General features: G+C 38.6%; 2 protein-coding genes across 2 annotated transcripts in view; one reads left to right on the top strand and one right to left on the bottom strand.

The window, feature by feature from the left end:
* Nucleotides 1-19,285, top strand: part of LOC144661917 (uncharacterized) — a 459,725-nt gene that overhangs the window by 405,544 nt on the left and 34,896 nt on the right.
* LOC144661916 (uncharacterized) overlaps nt 1-19,285 on the bottom strand; it is a 45,672-nt gene that overhangs the window by 16,671 nt on the left and 9,716 nt on the right. Inside the window, exons 2-14 of the mRNA XM_078522619.1 lie at nt 16,750-17,407; nt 15,857-15,970; nt 14,453-14,566; nt 10,487-10,600; nt 9,219-9,356; nt 8,432-8,671; nt 6,487-7,232; nt 5,336-5,495; nt 3,909-4,652; nt 3,178-3,353; nt 2,892-3,051; nt 824-876; nt 240-282 (exon numbers count right to left, since the gene is read on the bottom strand). Coding sequence (XP_078378745.1) covers nt 240-282; nt 824-876; nt 2,892-3,051; nt 3,178-3,353; nt 3,909-4,652; nt 5,336-5,495; nt 6,487-7,232; nt 8,432-8,671; nt 9,219-9,356; nt 10,487-10,600; nt 14,453-14,566; nt 15,857-15,970; nt 16,750-17,383 — 3,436 coding nt within the window. The 5' untranslated portion in view covers nt 17,384-17,407. The remainder of the gene's footprint in view (nt 1-239; nt 283-823; nt 877-2,891; nt 3,052-3,177; nt 3,354-3,908; nt 4,653-5,335; nt 5,496-6,486; nt 7,233-8,431; nt 8,672-9,218; nt 9,357-10,486; nt 10,601-14,452; nt 14,567-15,856; nt 15,971-16,749; nt 17,408-19,285) is intronic.

Genomic DNA, 19,285 nt, shown 5'->3' with positions numbered 1-19,285 from the left:
TAAAGATTATCCATCCATCCATCCATCCATCGCGTGGAAGCGTTTGATTGGCCCCCTGTGGCTACCTTTGTTTATTAACCAATCAGGATGCCGCGTTTGTTTCTTTTTTTGCACTGAATTTCGTCATTTCTGCACTGAATTTCGTCATTTCTGCTTCGAATTTCCTACAAACTGCATTTCTCTAAGCCAATCAGATTCAAGAAATTTTTTGATGTATATTATTAGAGGAGATAAAGTACCTGGACGTTGGCTGTAATTCGTTTCCCGTAGATCTGCCAATCCCTATAACGAGTAGTTTACTTGTTAGCAATATTACACCATGAAAACAGTTGTCTTTAATGCCCATCATAGAGATACGTTTTGACTCATCTTAGTGTTTCATAAGTGCGAATAAAACATATTAAATGGAGACAATTGCAACGTGCATAAAAATAATATGAAACCACGCAATGCCTGGTTGAAAGGAAATTATGATTAATCAGCTCTTTAAAGGTGGATTTCCACCTGACGCGTAGGTTTTTGCGTGCGTTTACGTACGTGAAACATTAAGAGGCAATGCATGAACGACTTGCGTACAAGTGTCAGTAGAAATCCACCTTAAATCTAAGGTTAAAATAAATATACATGGCCTAAATCTCCATGATATAAAAGTCGGCGTCCCCTCTTGATTACTCTTGCTACGTTTGTCCATTTTTCGTTTAAAGAGTTAAAAATAATCCAAACTCGATGACCGTCACCCGTCTATCTGTAAAACTATAGACGGGTGATTGATATTAAAGGAGCCACTTCCCTGTAAAAGTATTTGGCCAGACCCTAAACTCACCTCAGTGATGTGTGGTTTCAATGGAGGTGGGTAAGGCCGTGGTTTTCCATCCTCTAGAAATACAAATAAACAATGAGCAAATAAATATCAATAACACGTAAAAAATAAATGGTAACGAAAAGTGATTGCAAGTTTTAAAAAAGCGGATTCTTTTGTAGATCAAACTGATTAACATGAAGAGAAAGATCAGAGGCAGTCAGCAAGGCAGCCGAGGGCGACGGACAACGAGAAGGGCAGGGAGGCGAAGAGGAATAAGAAGGCAGTGACGCAAAATAGACAGCTAGAAGCCAGCACATGAAGACACCGTGTAACGAAATACCAAGGCAGAGCCCAGCATGCAGTTCTTGGTATTAAGAACGAAAACCTGATGAATGGGAGAAAAAAGCATAGAAAAGATGAACAGAATACTTTTATCCTTGACAAGGACGAGTCAGGAAACCCAATACATAACATAATTAAAGATACAACAAAATACAAAACGTTTTTACTCACGATCTAAAAAAAGCTGTCAGTTGAGGGGTCGTGTTACAAAATTACAACTTCTTATTTACAAATACTACTTGAAAAATACCAAAATATTTAAAGATGCTTATTTAAAAATACTAAAATGCTTCCAAATGCTAATTTAAAAAAAAAAATTAAACTCAGCGTTGAGATGATAATGGAGAATCCGTTAAATGGTTAAAATGATTGAAAATCTGCAGTCAGCGAACTAACACTATGTGGGATCTAAAAGACAGGAAGACTACAAAATGGGAAAGAATCGTTCATCGATCTATTACGGCCGAATTACTAAATACAGGCAAGAGTGCTCGATTGAAAAAAAGCCTTAAAAAAATGTAAGAACTTGCTAGATATTACACTACTATCTGCCGTGAATAAAGTAATGGAGAGGGTAATTATTGACAAGATAAGAAGCGTAGTTGACTGTAGGCAGGGAAGGGAACAAGCAGATTAAAGAAACGGCAGAGTGGCAACGGAGCAGGACTTCATATTGTGAAATATCATGGAGCAGGTCATCGAGTGGCAAGTGACGCCGTATCTTCATAGTCTTCGAGAAAGCTTTTGACTTCATAGACCGCGAACGCTAAACACCCACCCTGGAATAAAGGCGTCCCTGACAGGATCGTGAGAATGATAAAGATATTCCGTGCATGTTACTAATATGCTGTAAAAGACAAAGGGAAACATGAAAGTCGGCGTCAAAAAGGGATGTAACATGTCAGAATTTTGTTTTTGATTTGTGGACTAGACGATGAGATGAACACTATGCCATGGTGAGAATGGCATCATCATCATCATCATTTATCAAATCACGGTATCGCACTCACTATCGTTCTACAGTACATTTAATATAGATAGACAACAACAACCATTTTATTTTGCCAAATTAAATAGAAAATAAATTACAGCATAACATAAATTAACTAAAATAGGCAAAAAAACTACTCAGAATAGAAATAAACTAAACGAGCTGAGTAGTTAAAAAAATTCAATTGCTTTGACAAGGTTATACATAAAAGAAGATAGCCGATTACTTAAATGTAAAAATCAAGTCCAAAGCTTTCGTAGTCGCTAATAAATATCGGATTCTTTGGCATCTTGCCTTCTTGAAACCCAGCTTTAGCCACGCGGACTTTCAGCCTGCGACGAGAAAATGACAGCCTGTTGCTCTAATAATATTTTTCGGGTGATATTTCAATACTTCCCTTTGCTTTCTACCGCTTCTTATCCTAACATTTCCTTGTTTTGTGAACGATCTTTTGCGGAATTTTTGTTTTAGACATAAGCATTCGCCATTTCTTCTACGGTAGTCATAAAACAACACTGCAACAATTTTCAACAACAAAGCAAATTTGGCGCAAAAAATTTTGACGGTCGCGCGAGATTTGCCAGTCTTTTTCACAGTCCCATTGTTGAATTGCTCCTTGTCATTTCCTTGGGGAACATATGGGAGAATCAGTCATAAATTCAAACCTCGATTGCTTTGTCCAGTGTACTATAGACCTCTAATAACTGTCCGAACCAGGACTCAATACAGTCGAACAATAAAAAAAATAACGGGCACCTGAAGTATCCATTGCTGCACGCATCTCGCCAAGTCTCGCTGCAAGCATCGGTAAAGTTATCCGCTCACTCCGTCTCCATCGCCAGCACTGCTTCATTAACTCGTACTCGTCATCTTCGAAACACGATTCACGAGGCAGGATGTTTCTTTTTTCGATAACCTACAAAAAACAGTGTGTGTTTTCTTTAAAAAAGTTCTAATCACGTGAATAGCAGATCCGTCTTTGCATTTCATCCTTCGTCTTGACCTTACCCACTACCGTATAAACATATAATCTAACTCTTACATGGCAATGCACATCCTGGTCGTCTAAGAGGTGTCTGTACGGGTGGCATCCGTAGGTCAGCATCTCGTACATAACAATACCAAAGGACCAAACGTCGGAGGCTGTAGAATAGCGGCGTTCCTGTAAGACCTCAGGAGCTTTCCATCTCAGTGGCAGGTCTTCACTGGAATCTTGGTCTTCGAGAAAAATACACATATAGCACTTAATTTATTACTGATTTTGGTGAATTGGATCGAGTCAGTGTGAAAAATGTATACCTATATAAAGATCAATATTTCAGGGAATCCCCCCATTCAAAGAACAGTAAATAATATGGTTCATGTAGTGTAATCGTCCAACTCAAATGACGGCAGTTTTTAAAAAAAAAACTGTTTACGTTGACTACCCGTCCGATAGTCATCGTCAGAATTATATGACTTGGGTAACCCTATCCGGGCGAATGGCGGAATGATGGACTGGCACTAGTTTGTTTGCGGTTAGCTTTTATTTGTTGGTAACGTATAGTTTTGCGCTAACCAAGAAATGAAAGCTAGCCGCAAGCAACTAGTGCTATTCCGTCAGTCCACCGAATAGGGTCTCCAAGTTGTCGAGACGATCCACGACGTTGACTTCTAAAGAGAAGGAATTCTAAAAATCATAGTTTACTGAGAACGGAAGCATTAAGTTGACGACATGAGTGGTCCCAGGCATACCCTTTCCAAGTTAAAGTAAATTGAAGAGTTGACTCTTACTATTGCTTAATGGTTTGTCAGTAATCTCCAGCAAGGAGTGAAGGCCACTCAGTTTGCAGACATATTCGTCACCCACAAGAACATTCTCGGCCATGACAGCACGGTGCACCATCCCAAGCTTCGTCAAGTATTGTAGAGCTTCAGCTACATCGATCAGCATTTGAAGAAGTATGGTAGCTGGGAGAAGAGAGTGTTTCCCATGCGACCTCTGGAGAAACTGCAGTAGATTACCCAAACTTTCATATTCTGTTATGAGATGATACGGCAAGCTCACTGTGCTATAGCTCAGCAGAACGGGAAAGTTTTGATGATTTAGCTGTCGTAGTCGCCTAAGGAAATATGCTTCTTGGATGAAGCGTTGTTCTGCTTGCAGACACACAGGAGCCTTTTTTTCCAATATGTTCTGATTTGTGACGTACATCACCTTCACGGCAACTTTCTTTCCATGGAAGACTCCCTCTTTTACGAAAAACCTGGCACTTTGTCCGATCGAAGTGTTGGTTATTTCAAGTGCCTGGTGCCTGGCCCCTAGAAGCTCGGTATGAAGATGTTCGTGAAGTGGTTCTCCCTCACATAGCTTATCACTAAGTGTCTGTCGTGCCAGTAATTCCCGAATGGAACCATCCGGGCTAAACAACACCTGAGAAGACAGACGTTCGAGAATCGCTCTGCAAATCTGCTCTTTTTGAACCCTCTTATCCTTTAAGAGGTTTACCAAACAGTTTCCTGCTTTAATCCTGTTTTCTATATTGTGGGTAAAAATGACATGGATGAGATATACAAGCCTAAAGACTGTTGAGAAACCAAAAACCAAAGTTATAACAACTTTGGTACTAGTAATTATTAGTAATAATGAACAGGATAATGGTTATAAATAATGAAACGTAAATGATGTAATGACGCAATTAGAATTTAATCAATACACGGACTGCCACTGACGTCAAATTATCTTTAAAGCCATTTTAAAATCTTTCACATTTACTTAAAATTCATGGCAAAATCTGCAGATATTTCTATAGAATCTTTTGAAATATTGTAAAAAAAAATTGCCAATTTGAGAGCTCTGTAGCCAAAAAGAAACGTATATTTTAAGAGCAAATGATAACATGGGTACATTTTCAGACGAAGAAACCGAAAATGATTGTCTTTTTTCGTGCATTGCTTTAAAAACTGCTCAATAAATTTTTACCCAAAATGAAAAACAAAATATATTTTGTTGGGAAAAAAATTCTTGGTTGAACGAGATTGATTTTTTTCAAGAAATACCTCATGAAAAATGCCTCTGAAAGAGATTAATAGCTTCTAGATTTCAAAATTTTCTGGAGGGCATGCCCTTAAAACCCACTAGCACGATCTTGCCTCATCTATGGCAAAGGTCTGGTTACGGCCCTGCTTTTGCATACAAACTCATCTGTGTACATCTTTACCTTTGGTTTCGTTATTCATGGCAATGTCCGATAAAACCGACGCGGCAATCATACAAAACCTCCAGTCATTTCCACCGCCTCCTTCTTTGTAAGCCTCTATCACGCTCAGCAAAAGATGCACTGCTCGCCTGTCTGCCTTGTCTGTCTCACTGCAGTGTACCTGTAAATTGCATAAACAAAACCAAGCTGGCAATAAATTTATATTTGGGTAGAAATCCTTTTTGTCTTTTTTATTCCTAAGCAACGTGAAGTATCCTTGTGAACATGTGAATGTGACACCATCAGGAGTACTCGTGCCCTTTTTGTTGGACAATCAATAAGAATCGCTTCTATGATAATGATAAAATAATAATAATGATAATCAATTTATATAGCGCATTTTTCATATGTAATGTTCAAATGCGCTGTACACATACTGTAATTTACTACACACAAAGGCCAGACCACAACACCGGGAACTTCGTGCCCTACTCTTTGCGAATAGTGTGTGGGTTCTTTAACGTCCACTGTTATAAGACTGAAGATACAGGAGACGGGACCTACGGTTTATCGTCCTTTTCCGAGAAGACTAGAATGTCTAACCATTTGCAGATGTAATTACAAAGGCAGCACATTCTCCTCAGTTATTTTAAGACCCTGAGTGTTGGTCCGGTCTGGGGTTCGAACCCACGACCTCCCGCACAGCAGTCCGGTGCTCTACCAACTGAGCTAACCAAATGAAGATTTGCCAAAAATGACCCTTTTGAGCTGAAGCGGACAGTAATTTTTTTTTTCCATCATTTGACTGATAAGCTCAAAATGTTGAACGACGTTAACGAATCCGGTCCCGTCCTTGATTTTTTTAATGAGAGATTAGATGGTACATTCATTAAAAAATGAACGATTGAGGAAAAGGGAAGGCAAGCTTTTTTTCGTGACTCTGTGATAAGCCATTTTTGAGGTTCATAAATCGTGAAAATTAAGCCTCTCGGTGAATTGTGATTGACATGTATTGATGTTAAAATGGAATTTATAGTTTAAATGTTATTGCTGACATTAACTAATGTATGGGCCGCAGCATGAAGGAGTAAGGTAAAGTGTACAGTAGTGTACAAAACCATGCCATTACAACAGTTACGAGTAGTGACAAACCTCTGACTCCCTTAACATACCTTTCTATGAAGGTACAATATCACACAGTGTAGAGCAAGCCAGTTGTTTTTTTTCTTGTTTATCTTTTTTATGCCCTTGCGCTTTTGTAACCTGCCAAGAAATGATAGCTCCTTGCATTCATCACCTTTTGTTTCAATGTTACTTTGACATTCATTTAGGAAAGCAGTTAACTTGTTGGGCGGTTTTAACAAATAGCTTATGCCTTCCAGAATGAACTCCATGGAATATCGAAAACAGTCCTTCGTCTGAACGTAATACTTTCTTAAATAGTTTTGAAACTCAAGCAAGTCCGTTTCATTGTCGACAGGGAAGACCTTTCCTTGGGCTGCCTGCTGGATCAGCAATGCCAGAATTCGACTGTATACCGACAGTCGAAGCTGTCTTTCTTTTTGGCCGTCCTCCTTAAACACCGCATCAGGAGAGCAAATAGATAACCTTACAATTTTTTCCACGCCAAGCAAGCTGTTTTTGCCACTTTCGAGGTTATCGCTTTGCATCAGACGTTCCAACTGTCGTAGAGCACAGCTTACTACTTTGGAACTACTCCGGCTACAACTAATTTTAGCCAGAGCTTGGTACACGACTATTTTGTTGCAGCAGGACTCTCGAGAAGACTCCTCCACGACTTGTAAAATAATCTGCTCTTTCTCCTCCCAAAGGGGTCCAGCAGTATCGTCAAATTCCTTGACTAGCTTTTCTACGTTGCTAAGGTACGAGCCATCAGAGAGGTTTGAAGTTACCGTGCCTAAAGAATAAACAAGAGACAAAGAATAGAACAGAAGCTGATGATTTACACAAATGTAAGGATGATAACATAACTGCAAATGAAGCTAAAATTCTTAACCTTCACGCTTAAAAATTTGAAATGATATTTGGCTAAACAGGGTCTAAAAATACTTCCTTAAAAGCTTAATGGCTGGTGTGTTGCATTCGTAATAGAGAGACCAGGTTTCAATCCTGGCCATGCAGGGTCCTTGATGAAGTTGAAAGAGACATTTGATTCTCGTAGTGCTTCTTTCCCCCCTATGTCCTTAGACTTAAATAACACCCCTGTACCGCAATGTTGCCCCATGTCAAAGGTGATACGAAATGAAAAAGAAAGCCATCTGTATAGAAAAAAGGAAAGTAGGAAGAATAGCAACAGTTTAGAAATCTTGAACGAAAAGTAAAATACAAAAATCAGCTTCGTCGTTCAAGCCAGCCCATTGGTAATGAAGAAATTGAAGGGAATTATATACACGTTACTTGGTTATTTTTTAAAAAAATGTCTTGGAATGGTATAATTATTTCAATGGGAAAAGTTATTTCAATGCATTTTTATTATTAAGCTGTAAAATAGAGCAAGACTGTCTGATAGGAAATACTGCATGGAGTGTAATACCAACTGTTATTTTGCATGTTCTCTTGACCTTAATTTTATCATTATCATCATTATTACTATCGTTAGCGTTATCATTTCCATTTTCATTAATATTATTATTGTTATTATTATCGTTATCGCCGCTGTTGTTGTTATTGGTATTGTTTTTCATATAACCTTTCTTTTAACACGATTGGTATACAAGCAGTATCTCCTTGTGGGCTGGTGTACTAACTAACATTATTGTGAAAACTTAGGACTAACCAGGATCAGAAAAGATAATGCATTATTGGAAGATTCATTTTCAATTTTTCTTCAATTTTTTTAAGATTCAAAGAGTGTCTAAAATAGTCCGAAGCAAAATTCCACAGTACAGCGCCTCTTTTTCAAATTCACTTCTTCATAAAATATCTAAAAAAATCGCGGTACGTCAGCCTAGTGTGTCCTCTTAACGTGTAAAGCAAGGGTCATGAATTACATGAATTACATTCAGGCAAAACAAAGGTCCCTGTAGTTTACAACATCGATCTGATGAGATTCCTAGGAAAGAATAGTTAAAATAGCGTTTGACATGTACAGCTTACCTGTGTCCATGAAGGTGCATTTACCAGCTTCCGGGTTCACATTCTGCCAACGTGGTGTAACCACCTCCTCTAGGTACTGATAACCATCTTCGCTATGGTCTCGCTGTTCATCCTGATATCTTTCTTCAAATCCCACTTCTTTCCTTATATCATTTTTAGTGCGAAATGTGGCACTTAAAGTTTGATTTGAACTGGTCGCTCTTCGTGGAACATCATAAATGGGATCTGGATCTTCTGGATCTGAAAACATAAACATTCCAATGAAAGATACTTATAAAACGTTCATCTTCATCTGAATTTAACAAGTGTCTGGATGGGGGATGTAAATGACAGTTGTCAAAAAAACATTTGCCATTATCACTTGTCAGTAAATTTTGGGCCTCATTGTTCCTCAGTCTACACTTTTTCATTGGAGCTCTAATGTTTTTATCCTTTAACGCACTCCCATCCCTATTTGCATCATACAGTCATTGTACAGAGATTTAAAAAAATATATTGCTCAACTTTGGAAACTTATTTCGTCCACTCTTGCTGTTTAGAACATGTTCGTTTAATTTGTCACGCATTCTTGTCCAAATATTTCATCGTTTCTTCTTACAAGATGTATACTGTTGCTAAAATGTTTTGAAGCATATAACGATGACGATCATTTCAATTAACTGATGCAAAATAGTCGTAATCTCAAAAAAACCTTTGATGTTATACGTCAGAGTCGTCGCCACATTTAGTTCAACTCCTACAGTCTTGAACAATTACTTACAGGTGTTTTAAAAAGGATGCTGCATACCTTTTGCTACACAATTTGCCAAATTTACGTATAGGTCAGTTCCATCCCCAATACACGTAGTGACGGGACCTCCGGCTTGAAAATAATTATTGATGTTGTAAATGCTTCCGGTAATCCTGTTTACCTCTTCCCCTGACCCTACAAAAAATACATGAAACATTGAAAAAGATACTGTATTACTCAGAAGAGGTTTTAGAAAGACTCATAAGAGCAAGTATGTGCAAGTATATCTTGCTAACGCTCGTTTTAAAGGCCTGGCTAAACTAAGAAACATTGTTGCAGAAACACGTTGTTCCTGGAACATTGTTTCCTAGTTTAGCCACTCAGCCAGCAAAAAATAAAACATTTTCCTTGTTTCTCGCTAATTTAGCCACCTAGGAAACTTGACAAGAAACAACGTTTCTACAACAATTTTTCCTAGTTTAGCCAGGCCTTTATAGAGCGCTCAAATCTCCAACGACCTAAATTGTAACACAACATCGTGCACTTGAAGTAGCCACGACTCACTCCATACGCTTACATAAATTACTCATACGCTTACATGAATCATTCATACGCTCACATAAATCAGGCATACGCTCACATAATTCATTCATACGCTTACATAAATCATTTATTCGATCGATTTTTCGAATCGTGAGTGTGGGACGCCTGTGGTAGACATTGTTATGTATATTTATTATTTAAATTACATTAACAGCAGTCAGAAACCTAAAAAAATAATGTTATTCTCGACTAATAAGCCTGGAACGGTAAAAAATACGGTGACTTTGTCTTTAGTGTTTTCATGACATTTAACGTCACAGAAATGCCATTTTGTCAAAACTTGTACAAGTTTGTACTAAACAGCAGTCAGAAACCTCAAAAAATAATGTTATTCTCGACTAATAAGCCTGGAACGGTAAAAAATACGGTGACTTTGTCTTTAGTGTTTTCATGACATTTAACGTCACAGAAATGCCATTTTGTCAAAACTTGTACAAGTTTGTACTAAACATTACTCGTGAACATCATTCATACTCTCGCGGTCTGCAAAAGAAAATAATACTTTACTAAAAGAGTGGCAAAGACAGCTAGAGGATTGTTTTCTACAATAAGGTTAAAAATTTAGGAAATTTGTTAAGAGATCAATCAATGTGCATCGCACGTGCAAAACAGGTTACGTCATTTTTAGGATCTATACTTTATCTCTGACCAAAGAGCGAGCGAAAAATCTTTCATTTATTGTTAACTTGTGTTTATTTTTGTTAGCCTCTTCTGCGACTGACCTTTATCATTGTTCTCCTCTACTGAAGCAGTCAAGATGTCGAGCCTTTCTTTCATCTCACTTCTTATTCGCTTCATTTCACTTTTCGTCTGGTCTACTGAGTCTCTGATGCTTTCTGAAGTGCAAAGGATACTATTTTTAAGTTCATTAAGAAATTCAAATTTTAATGAACTAATTAACTAATTAATAAATTCAAAATTTATTTATTTACTTATTTATCTATCTAGGGGCAACCGAACAAACAAGATAGTTGCAATATCGATATTTTTGTGATTTTCGTGGTGGGCAATAACTTTTTAAAACATTTCACTTTTGTGTGTGAGTTGACTCAGTCTCCAAGATCATGCTTTTCCTATATCTGGTTATGGTTCGCGACGAAGAAAAAATGGATATCCAGCGCTCGAAAACGAGCGTTTCTCGGGCGGTTGCGATAGACATTGGAACTTCAGGAGAAGCAATGGAAAGAAGAATTATCGACGGCTGCCGTGAGGAGATTTTGGCGAGATTCGACCATTATTGTGGGATTTATGGAGCTTCGAGTGCGCACCGTTGGCCCACTGGGTCACCTACCTTTAGTTTTTCTTTAGGGGAAGCTAAACCGTCGAAAGTTAAAATCGCTTAAATGGCTTAAAACCCACCCTAGGAACACAGAGAGGTCAAAATAATGCAAGAAAGACAAAGGTAAGCCATTTAAATTTCAGGTCCTTTAAAAATGTAGTATTTACATCAATTTACGAAGCTTTCTAATACATTGTCTCAAACGGCTGAACCAGAAATACGCAATCGGCCACATTATATGTCACATTGATCACATACAACGCCTGGGCCACATGTGGTTATCACTGAGGACAGCAAGGGAGTCCTCCTCGTTATGTATAAGGCAAATAAACAATTAAATGTTTAAAACATAAGCGAGGTTCACTCAAGACAAACAAGTATTAAAAATGCAATTAAAGCCAACGAGACTTTTGCTCACACTTTGCCAACAATTAAAGGGAAACAAGGGTCTAGAAAAATTTTACCTTAAATGAAAGTTCATGCGATGAAATTACTGAAAATAGTAATTATTTGCTTTGACATCCAATTTGTTGTCAATAATCGGGACAGCAAAATAGTCATTTTGCTGCCGCGAGCGGCCATTTTTTTTTCTCATCATGCAAGCGAGGCTATGACGTTGCATTAGTCAAGGATTTAGTGGGATTTAATGAACAGCAAAAGTGAGTCGCGCTTTTCCCAGAAATCAAGTCAGATGAAGCCATAAAGCTACCCATAATACGACATGTCCTTCGAGAAAGAAGTTGACTCGAGCCGATTGCTCATCAAGAAGCTTCAAGATCAACCTGTAATAGTGGAATGCGACGCCGACGGCCCTACACAATCGCATCTTGGCAATCGCGACCGGTGTAGCTGCAACAATTTCCAAGTTTAGCCCACAAAAACAGAAAGTATTTGTTACCAGGAGATGGACATTCTGGGTTTAAAACCGTTTGGTCCTCGAAGGTTTAAATTGAACCTTTCGAACTTTTTGAACTTTTACTCAAAGGTAAACATTTTAATACAGAGATACCTTTAACCAGCACGCAAGCCACTTGTCAGTTCACAAATGCGACTTAAATGGTGAGTTGTTTTTTTTTATTATTTGTAGGAGACAACTCGAGAAAAAAGTAAAACATTGCAATTTTTCTTTCAGTGGTTAAATCACCAATAAATTCTACGCGACGTAAAACAATTTTTTAGACGACTGCATGCGATGCGAGACAAGAAACTAATTAAATTACACCAATTCAAGTCGCGGTGGATTTTCTCGGAAATCCTACAACTTGTAGCTTCTATTTTAGGCTTCCAACTCATCCTACCAACTCGAGAAAAAAAGTAAAACATTGCAATTTTTCTTTCAGTGGCAAAATGACCAATAAATTCTACGCGACGTAAAACAATTTTTTCCACGACTGCATGCGATGCGAGACAAAAACTAATTAAATTACACCAATTCAAGCACGAATGATCTTGATCACCTTTTTCCGGCAATTTGGTGGTTAAATGTTTTACACTTATGCAGCTGGATGGGTTACTTTACCTCTACATCCTATTTAGAAGGAGTAGCATTGATTTTTTCGTCGTATATTGTGCCCAGAAGAGAAATTTAATGCTAGCCCGCTTAGCCGGGCTGGCCCGGTGAACGCGATTTCATGGAAAATTTTCAGCCCGGCTAGCCGAGATCCCGGCATCGCGATACCGGGATCTCGGCTAACCGGGCTGGCCCGGTTGTCATGTAATCGCGAAGTTGATTTTTTTTGCATTTAACAGGCGTGCCGAGATCTCGGCAAACCGAGCCAGCCCGGACCAGCCCGGCTCATGTAATCAGGCCCTTACCGCATTTACCCTCTCGTTATGTCAGGAACTTGTGAAGGGTGACCCATTCCTTAGTTTTTTGTATGTGTTGCTACAGCCAGCATCCAGGCAGCGAACCATAATATTCTGGGCTTTATTAGATATCACTTTTGCACCGAAGATCTGGGTCATTGCAAAACCAGCTTTGACTAATGCTACGTCATAGCCTACGTCATTCAAGATGGCGTCCGTCGGTGTTCGAAAGCGGTGATTTTGAACGATTTCAAAGCCCTCTTGCTAAAATTCCAGGCGGCGCTTCACCAAACGACAACTAATTTTGAAGTCCTGAACACATGGGCTTTCATTTAAGGTAAAATTTTTCTAGACCCTTGTTTCCCTTTAAAGCAAGCGAGACTTTTCCTCGCACTCACTCAAGATTAATAAACTGAATACTGGCTCAAGGTAAGAAAGGTAAGAAAGTTTTCGGTAGATGAATAAACGAGACTTTTGCTTTCACGCACTCTATAATATTTTGTATTTTGCACAAGATATGTCGAATGTGTCATAGCTATAGTGAACTAAATTCAATCTTTCACCAAGAAAGGCAGTTACTGACGAAATATTAAGCGACAAAGGCACTGTTAGTTTTTTAAAGGAGAAATGAAGACCTAGGAGGAATAAAGTATTTGGAAATAAACCTCTAAACTTTACTGTAAAACAACGGTTCGCTTTCGTCAGACTACTTGGTCAGACTACTTGTCACATTGTCCGCACTAGCGGACAAGTTCTGTAACAATTCGTCGATTTCGTCGTCAATGTGTCACTTGTTACAGAAAACAAGTGCGAGTACGCTTTTTGTGAGACGCAAAACTTGTCCAACAATTCATTACAACAAGAGAGGATGCATCCTCTCTTGATGACAACGAAGAAGCAGTTAACTTATGATTGGTCTGCATTGCACGCGCGATACATTTTTTTTCAAACAATCGCAATGAAGGTGCGAACAGCTTGTTTGGACAAGGCAAATTTTGTCAAAACGGACGAATCATCAAAGGGGCTTTTGTCCACAATTCATGACAATCCGCATTCTCGTGCCCCTTATAATGCCAGATGACAATACGTTGTTGATTGGCTATTGTGTTTGGCCCAAATTGCACCTAAAAACCAACAGGCACTCAAAAATTGTTGTGGTAGTATGCACCATGATGTGGCTCTCACTATCATAATTCAGCATGTTTATAAGTGAAGTGATTGCCCAATGTAAGAATGAGAAAAACGGGCAAAAACGACTCGTTATTCCACTGCATGAGAACACGCGTACTTTAATTCGAATTATTTTAGAATAATTATTTACCGCGTGGTACTGCATATTTAATGTTTGTCCAAGACGGCCGTGCTGAAAAATGTACAGGGATGCCAGAAGCACGTGCAAAGCTATTGTACTGATAATTTCACCTTTTGTTCTCTTTAAGATGTTTCTGACTTGCCGCGACAACTTTGTTTTTGTCAAAAATGTCATGACATTTCAAACTTGTCCGCTAGTGCGAATGTGCCCTAGCTCGCAATTGCGCTATAGTGTGGCACGAGGTGGACTTAAGGGCCGCCAATGAGCGCACAAGCCTCTTCTGCGACTGACCTTCATCTTTGTTCTCCTCTAATGAAGCCATCAAGACGTCGAGCCTTTCTTTCATCTCACTTCTTATCCGCTCCAATTCACTTCTCGTCTGGTCTAATGAGTTTCTGATGCTTTCTGAAGATTAAAACTTACATTTCTTAAAGCTTATTAAGACATGCAAATATTAATTAATTAATTAATTAATTAATTGATATTTGGTATTTTTTGCATGATGTGTCGAATGTGTCATAGATGCAGTGAGCCAATAATATAAAGTATAACCGAAAGAGAGATTTCATTTGATGAGTTTTCTTAGATTTAGAGGGCTTTCCATTAGTCAGAGATATTACACACTGTTGTGGGGGATTTGTGGTAGGTTCTCGTGGAAATGACCCATTTCACATTTTGATTTAAGGTGGCTGAACACAGTTTTCGCGCGCTCTCTCGATTCGAGTCCGTGTGCGCACGCTCAAGCCTTTTAGACAAACAAAACTTAAATGCTGCGCGTGCGCAGTTGATCAAAAAGCTGCAACCGCGCCAACCGCGCGTTTTGTCTTTCCAGAAAGGCACGATTTCTAACGAACCTGTTATTAGAATTTTAAGAAATTTTGCAAGGCTGTACTTTAGAAAGCAAGAAAACTGTTGATAACAAAAAATCTGAAGTTTAACAAAGGAATTTTAAAACATTCTAGGAAATTACGATAAAACATAAAGCTGCGAAAAATAAAAATTCCCTCTGTCAAAACTTTACTACTTCAGTGTTAAAATCTCAGAATTTTTCCGAGTTTGTTTTACACGAACGATGAAAAAAATCTAATGACTGAATTTTTGGTTGATTTTTAATTAGCTGGGTTAACATGGTAACGCAACATGATCTTACGGGACACGCACAAATTTCAAATACAGTAGCTGATCTTGTAAACTGCCAAATTTGAGGTCGTCAACTGCAACGGTTTTGGCGTGAGAGCAATATATAAGTTACGTACGGAAAACTGTGTTCAGCCACCTTAAAACCACCGGACCGGCCGGCCAGTTCTGACAAATGAAAAGCGCCCTTAGAAAACAGACATCTCTAGCATTCTTTACAAAGGGGTATCAACTAGACAGCGATTGACCCCAAGGATTGACTTTGCACGTTTTTTAAATAGCATATCGCGTGGTGGTTGACACGCTACATTATAACGCCATTTTTGATGAACACCAAAGACAGTTTTAATTTTTTAGTAGATAAACGAAGACCTTAGAGGAATTATGTAGTCGGGTTTAGTAAGCTGTTTGCTTTCATGCGCATTAGTGTGGCACGAAGCGGCCTTAAGGGCCTTTTGATTGAAATTATTAGTCTAACTTTTGCCCAATCAACTGGAGCGAGCTCTGTCATTTATTTTTAACTTGTGTTTATTTTTGTTAGCGTCTTCTGCCACTGACCTTCATCTTTGTTCTCCTCTACTGAAGCAGTCAAGATGTCGAGCCTTTCTTTCATCTCACTTCTTATCCGCTTCATTTCACTTCTCGTCTGGTCTAATGAGTCTCTGATGCTTTCTGAAAATTAAAATTTACTTTTTTAAAGCTCATGGTAGCATGCAAATGAAAATCAATCAATCAATTAATCAATTAATTTACAAATAGTATTTTGTACATAATATGTCAAATGCGTCATAGATGCAGTAAATTAAATTCAACCTTTTACCAAAAAAGCAGTTACTGATGAAATTATAGAGACAATAAATTAAGCTGAGGGCTTCAAGATCCAAATTTAAATTGATAACCTGTTCCAGGCTTTCACAATCTAAGGCCCTACATCAACAGGCTATCCACTCATCTACTGTAGGGCTCAGTAGTCAGCTGTTGGGTTATAACAGTTACACCTTTTCCTAATTATACATGATACCGCCATGTGACCTAACAGAATAGGTCATCAAAATATCGAATCAGAGATTTCCTGTTCGTTTACCGTGTAACGATGTGTTTCTCTTGCCCATTTACCGCCTCCTCCGCGCGAAAATAAAAAGAAATATCTCGCATTGTCTATTGGGTGCAATGTCTGCAGACAAAATTTGATTTAAAAAAATGTGCCTTGCGTCCCACGTAGTTGTCCCTGTGCTCGTCACACAATCTTTTCTCTCCCTTGCTCATTGGGAGAAATGCGTGACGAGCCCAAAGGACGTCTGCGTAGAAGGCTAATTTGTGCCAGGGGTTAGGTTTTATCTATAAAGAAATTACATCATTCTCATTCAATAACGTTTGTTACCGTGGAATAGGAACGTCATCATGACATTTGGTTTTCATTTTGTATGTCCTCAAAACATTGTTCATGTTACCTTCCATCTCTTCAAGTTTGTTCTTGATGCTGTCATCATCTTTTTTCCATTGTTTCATGAGTTCTCGATAATATTCCTCGATATCAGGATCCATGCAATCGTGTTCAAGATTGTCGATGTCCGCTCTATACCTTGGTCCTCCCAATCTAACCACAGCCTCTCGGATTTCAGGCCAATAATTGTTGAAACTTGTATCATCAACAGAGGCTTGACTGGCATGGCCGTATACAGTGTTTCTGTAATACTTCACTCGGGCGATGTCATCTGCAATGCTTGTGTCTGCAGGTGCAGGAAGACTGTCCCAGCCAGCGACAGGAGGGCTCAAACCACATATATTTCTAAGCAGCACTGTTAGAAGGGTGACATCAAAGCTTGTTGATGACACAGGTGAATGAACAGGATACAGCTTTCCCCATTGTGTAGGATTGAGTACTTTCCTCCTTCCTGTATAAAGTGATTGCAGCGTAGTTTGCACAGAATAGCTGGATAAAATTCTATGCAGATAAGCCGGTGGATTTATTTTATCAAATGTCTCTCTCAGGGCCTGTGATCCCACATCCACCAAGAGACGGCACAGCCGGGCGTAGTTGGTCGTCTCCTTGGTGGACGCAAATGGTGATGGAGGAGAAGCCATTCATGGATTGGTCACCAGTTAAACCTGCAAACAATTTCCTGTTAAGTTGTTATATAAAGCCAACAACAGCTAACACAAGTACGCTAAAGAGTTTCATGAAAAAAGAATATAAAGCTGGGCGAAAAATAAAACACAAAGTACGTATCCCCCGTTTCTTCCTCTTACACCATTCAAGGTGGCGAAGATTTATGGTCCAGACAGCCTCAAAGTAATGACTACATCGCTTGTTAGACACTTAGAGAACGGAACCTATAGGCTTTCTATTGTACAGGGCAGAGAATTGTTTCGTCCAAGGAAAAAGGAAATCGAGACTGCTTCACTTAGCTGGCCGTCGAAAGCGCCAAAGCAAAGCACGACAAGTATTAGAAGCACAAGAAAATCTCTGGAGAGCGAGAAACTCAGTGGTAAAAACCCAGAATATTTTATTCAGACAATTCATTGAACTGTTTAGCCAGATTTGTCGACTTAAAAACTTTGTAAACATTAAAAAACCTGTTGTTTGGGCTTTGACTTTGTTTTGTCTGGAAGTGTGATGTTTGCCGAGTTTGAAGAAGTTGTTTTTGTACGAGATTTGCGCATGTTGCTTTCTCGCAATTTTTCATGAATATTATTACTAAGTAGTCACAAGATTTTTTCTCATGCAATTGGGATAAATAAGCACTCGTAAATTTTTTCAAAGACTGTAAACAGCGGCACCCAACGAGAAAATTTTACTATAGGTGTCGGAACACCAATTTGTGCATTATAAGTAACCTTTTTGTGCGTTTTAAAGCCTTATTTTTAAACGCTTAGAAAAGTGTATCTTTACGGAAACGCTAGCTGAACTTTCAAACTTCAGAAAATTTTAGGGAACGAAATATTACTACCCGAATTTACGAGCCGCTGTTGCCTTCTCGAAAATCGTAGCTGGCCTTTTTTCGTACCCAACGCGATTTTTTTTCTCTTTTCGAAAACAACAGGCATTACTTTCCCCATGACACGAAAGTTTGAGCTAAAGATATCTCCAGTTTTTCATCTCACTTTAATTCGAAAATCGTAGGCGATAATAGGTCTTCCGAACAGATATTCACCGAAACAGTCTGTTGGGTGCCCCTGTGCAAATTGCACGAGCCTATTTGTTAGCCTTTGACAAATTTACTCGTACTTATTTATCCCAAACTGCACTCAAAATCATGCGATTACAGGTACTTATAATATACATCAAAAAATTTCTCAAATCTGATTGGCTTAGAGAAATGCAGTTTTCAGTAAATTCTATGCAGAAATGAGGAAATTTAGTGCAAAAAAGAGACACAAACGCGGCATCCTGACTGGTTAATAAACAAAGGCAGCCACATTGAGCAAATTTATTTACGCCGAATTCGCCGAATTCAAAAACAACAAACACATTAATTTTTCGAAGATTATGGACCAGAGAGCCTCAACGTTATGCTAACATCGCTTGAAAGACACTGTACATAGAGAACAGAACATATAGGCTTTCTGTTGTACGAGACAGAGAATTGTTTCGTCCAAGGAAGTGTTGAAAGTCTTGAAATGAAAAGCGAAACACTTGTCTTCACTTGGCTGACCGTCGAATTGAAATTGCTCAAGCAAAGCTCGACAAGTAGGAGCAGAAGAAAATCTCTGGAAGAGGTAAAACCCAAAAACTTTTATTCAGACAATTCGTTTGACTGTTTAGCCAGATTTTTCGACTAAAAAACTTTTAAAACATTGAGGAACCTGTACGTTGTTTGGGCTTTGACCTTGTTTTGAATGAACGCGTGATGATATTTGTTTTTGTACGAGATTTGGGCATGTACTTTTCTCGCAATTTTTCATGAATATTACTAATAAGTAAGCACTCGTTAATTTTTCAAAGACTACAAATTGCACGAGCCCGTAGCCTTTGAAAAATTTACT

Source organism: Oculina patagonica, chromosome 8, assembly GCF_052425735.1.
Source record: "Oculina patagonica isolate OP01 chromosome 8, crgOcupat, whole genome shotgun sequence".
Taxonomy (NCBI): domain Eukaryota; kingdom Metazoa; phylum Cnidaria; class Anthozoa; order Scleractinia; family Oculinidae; genus Oculina; species Oculina patagonica.
The sequence above is the reverse complement of the archived record's forward strand: the minus strand, read 5'-3'. Positions and strand labels throughout refer to the sequence as shown.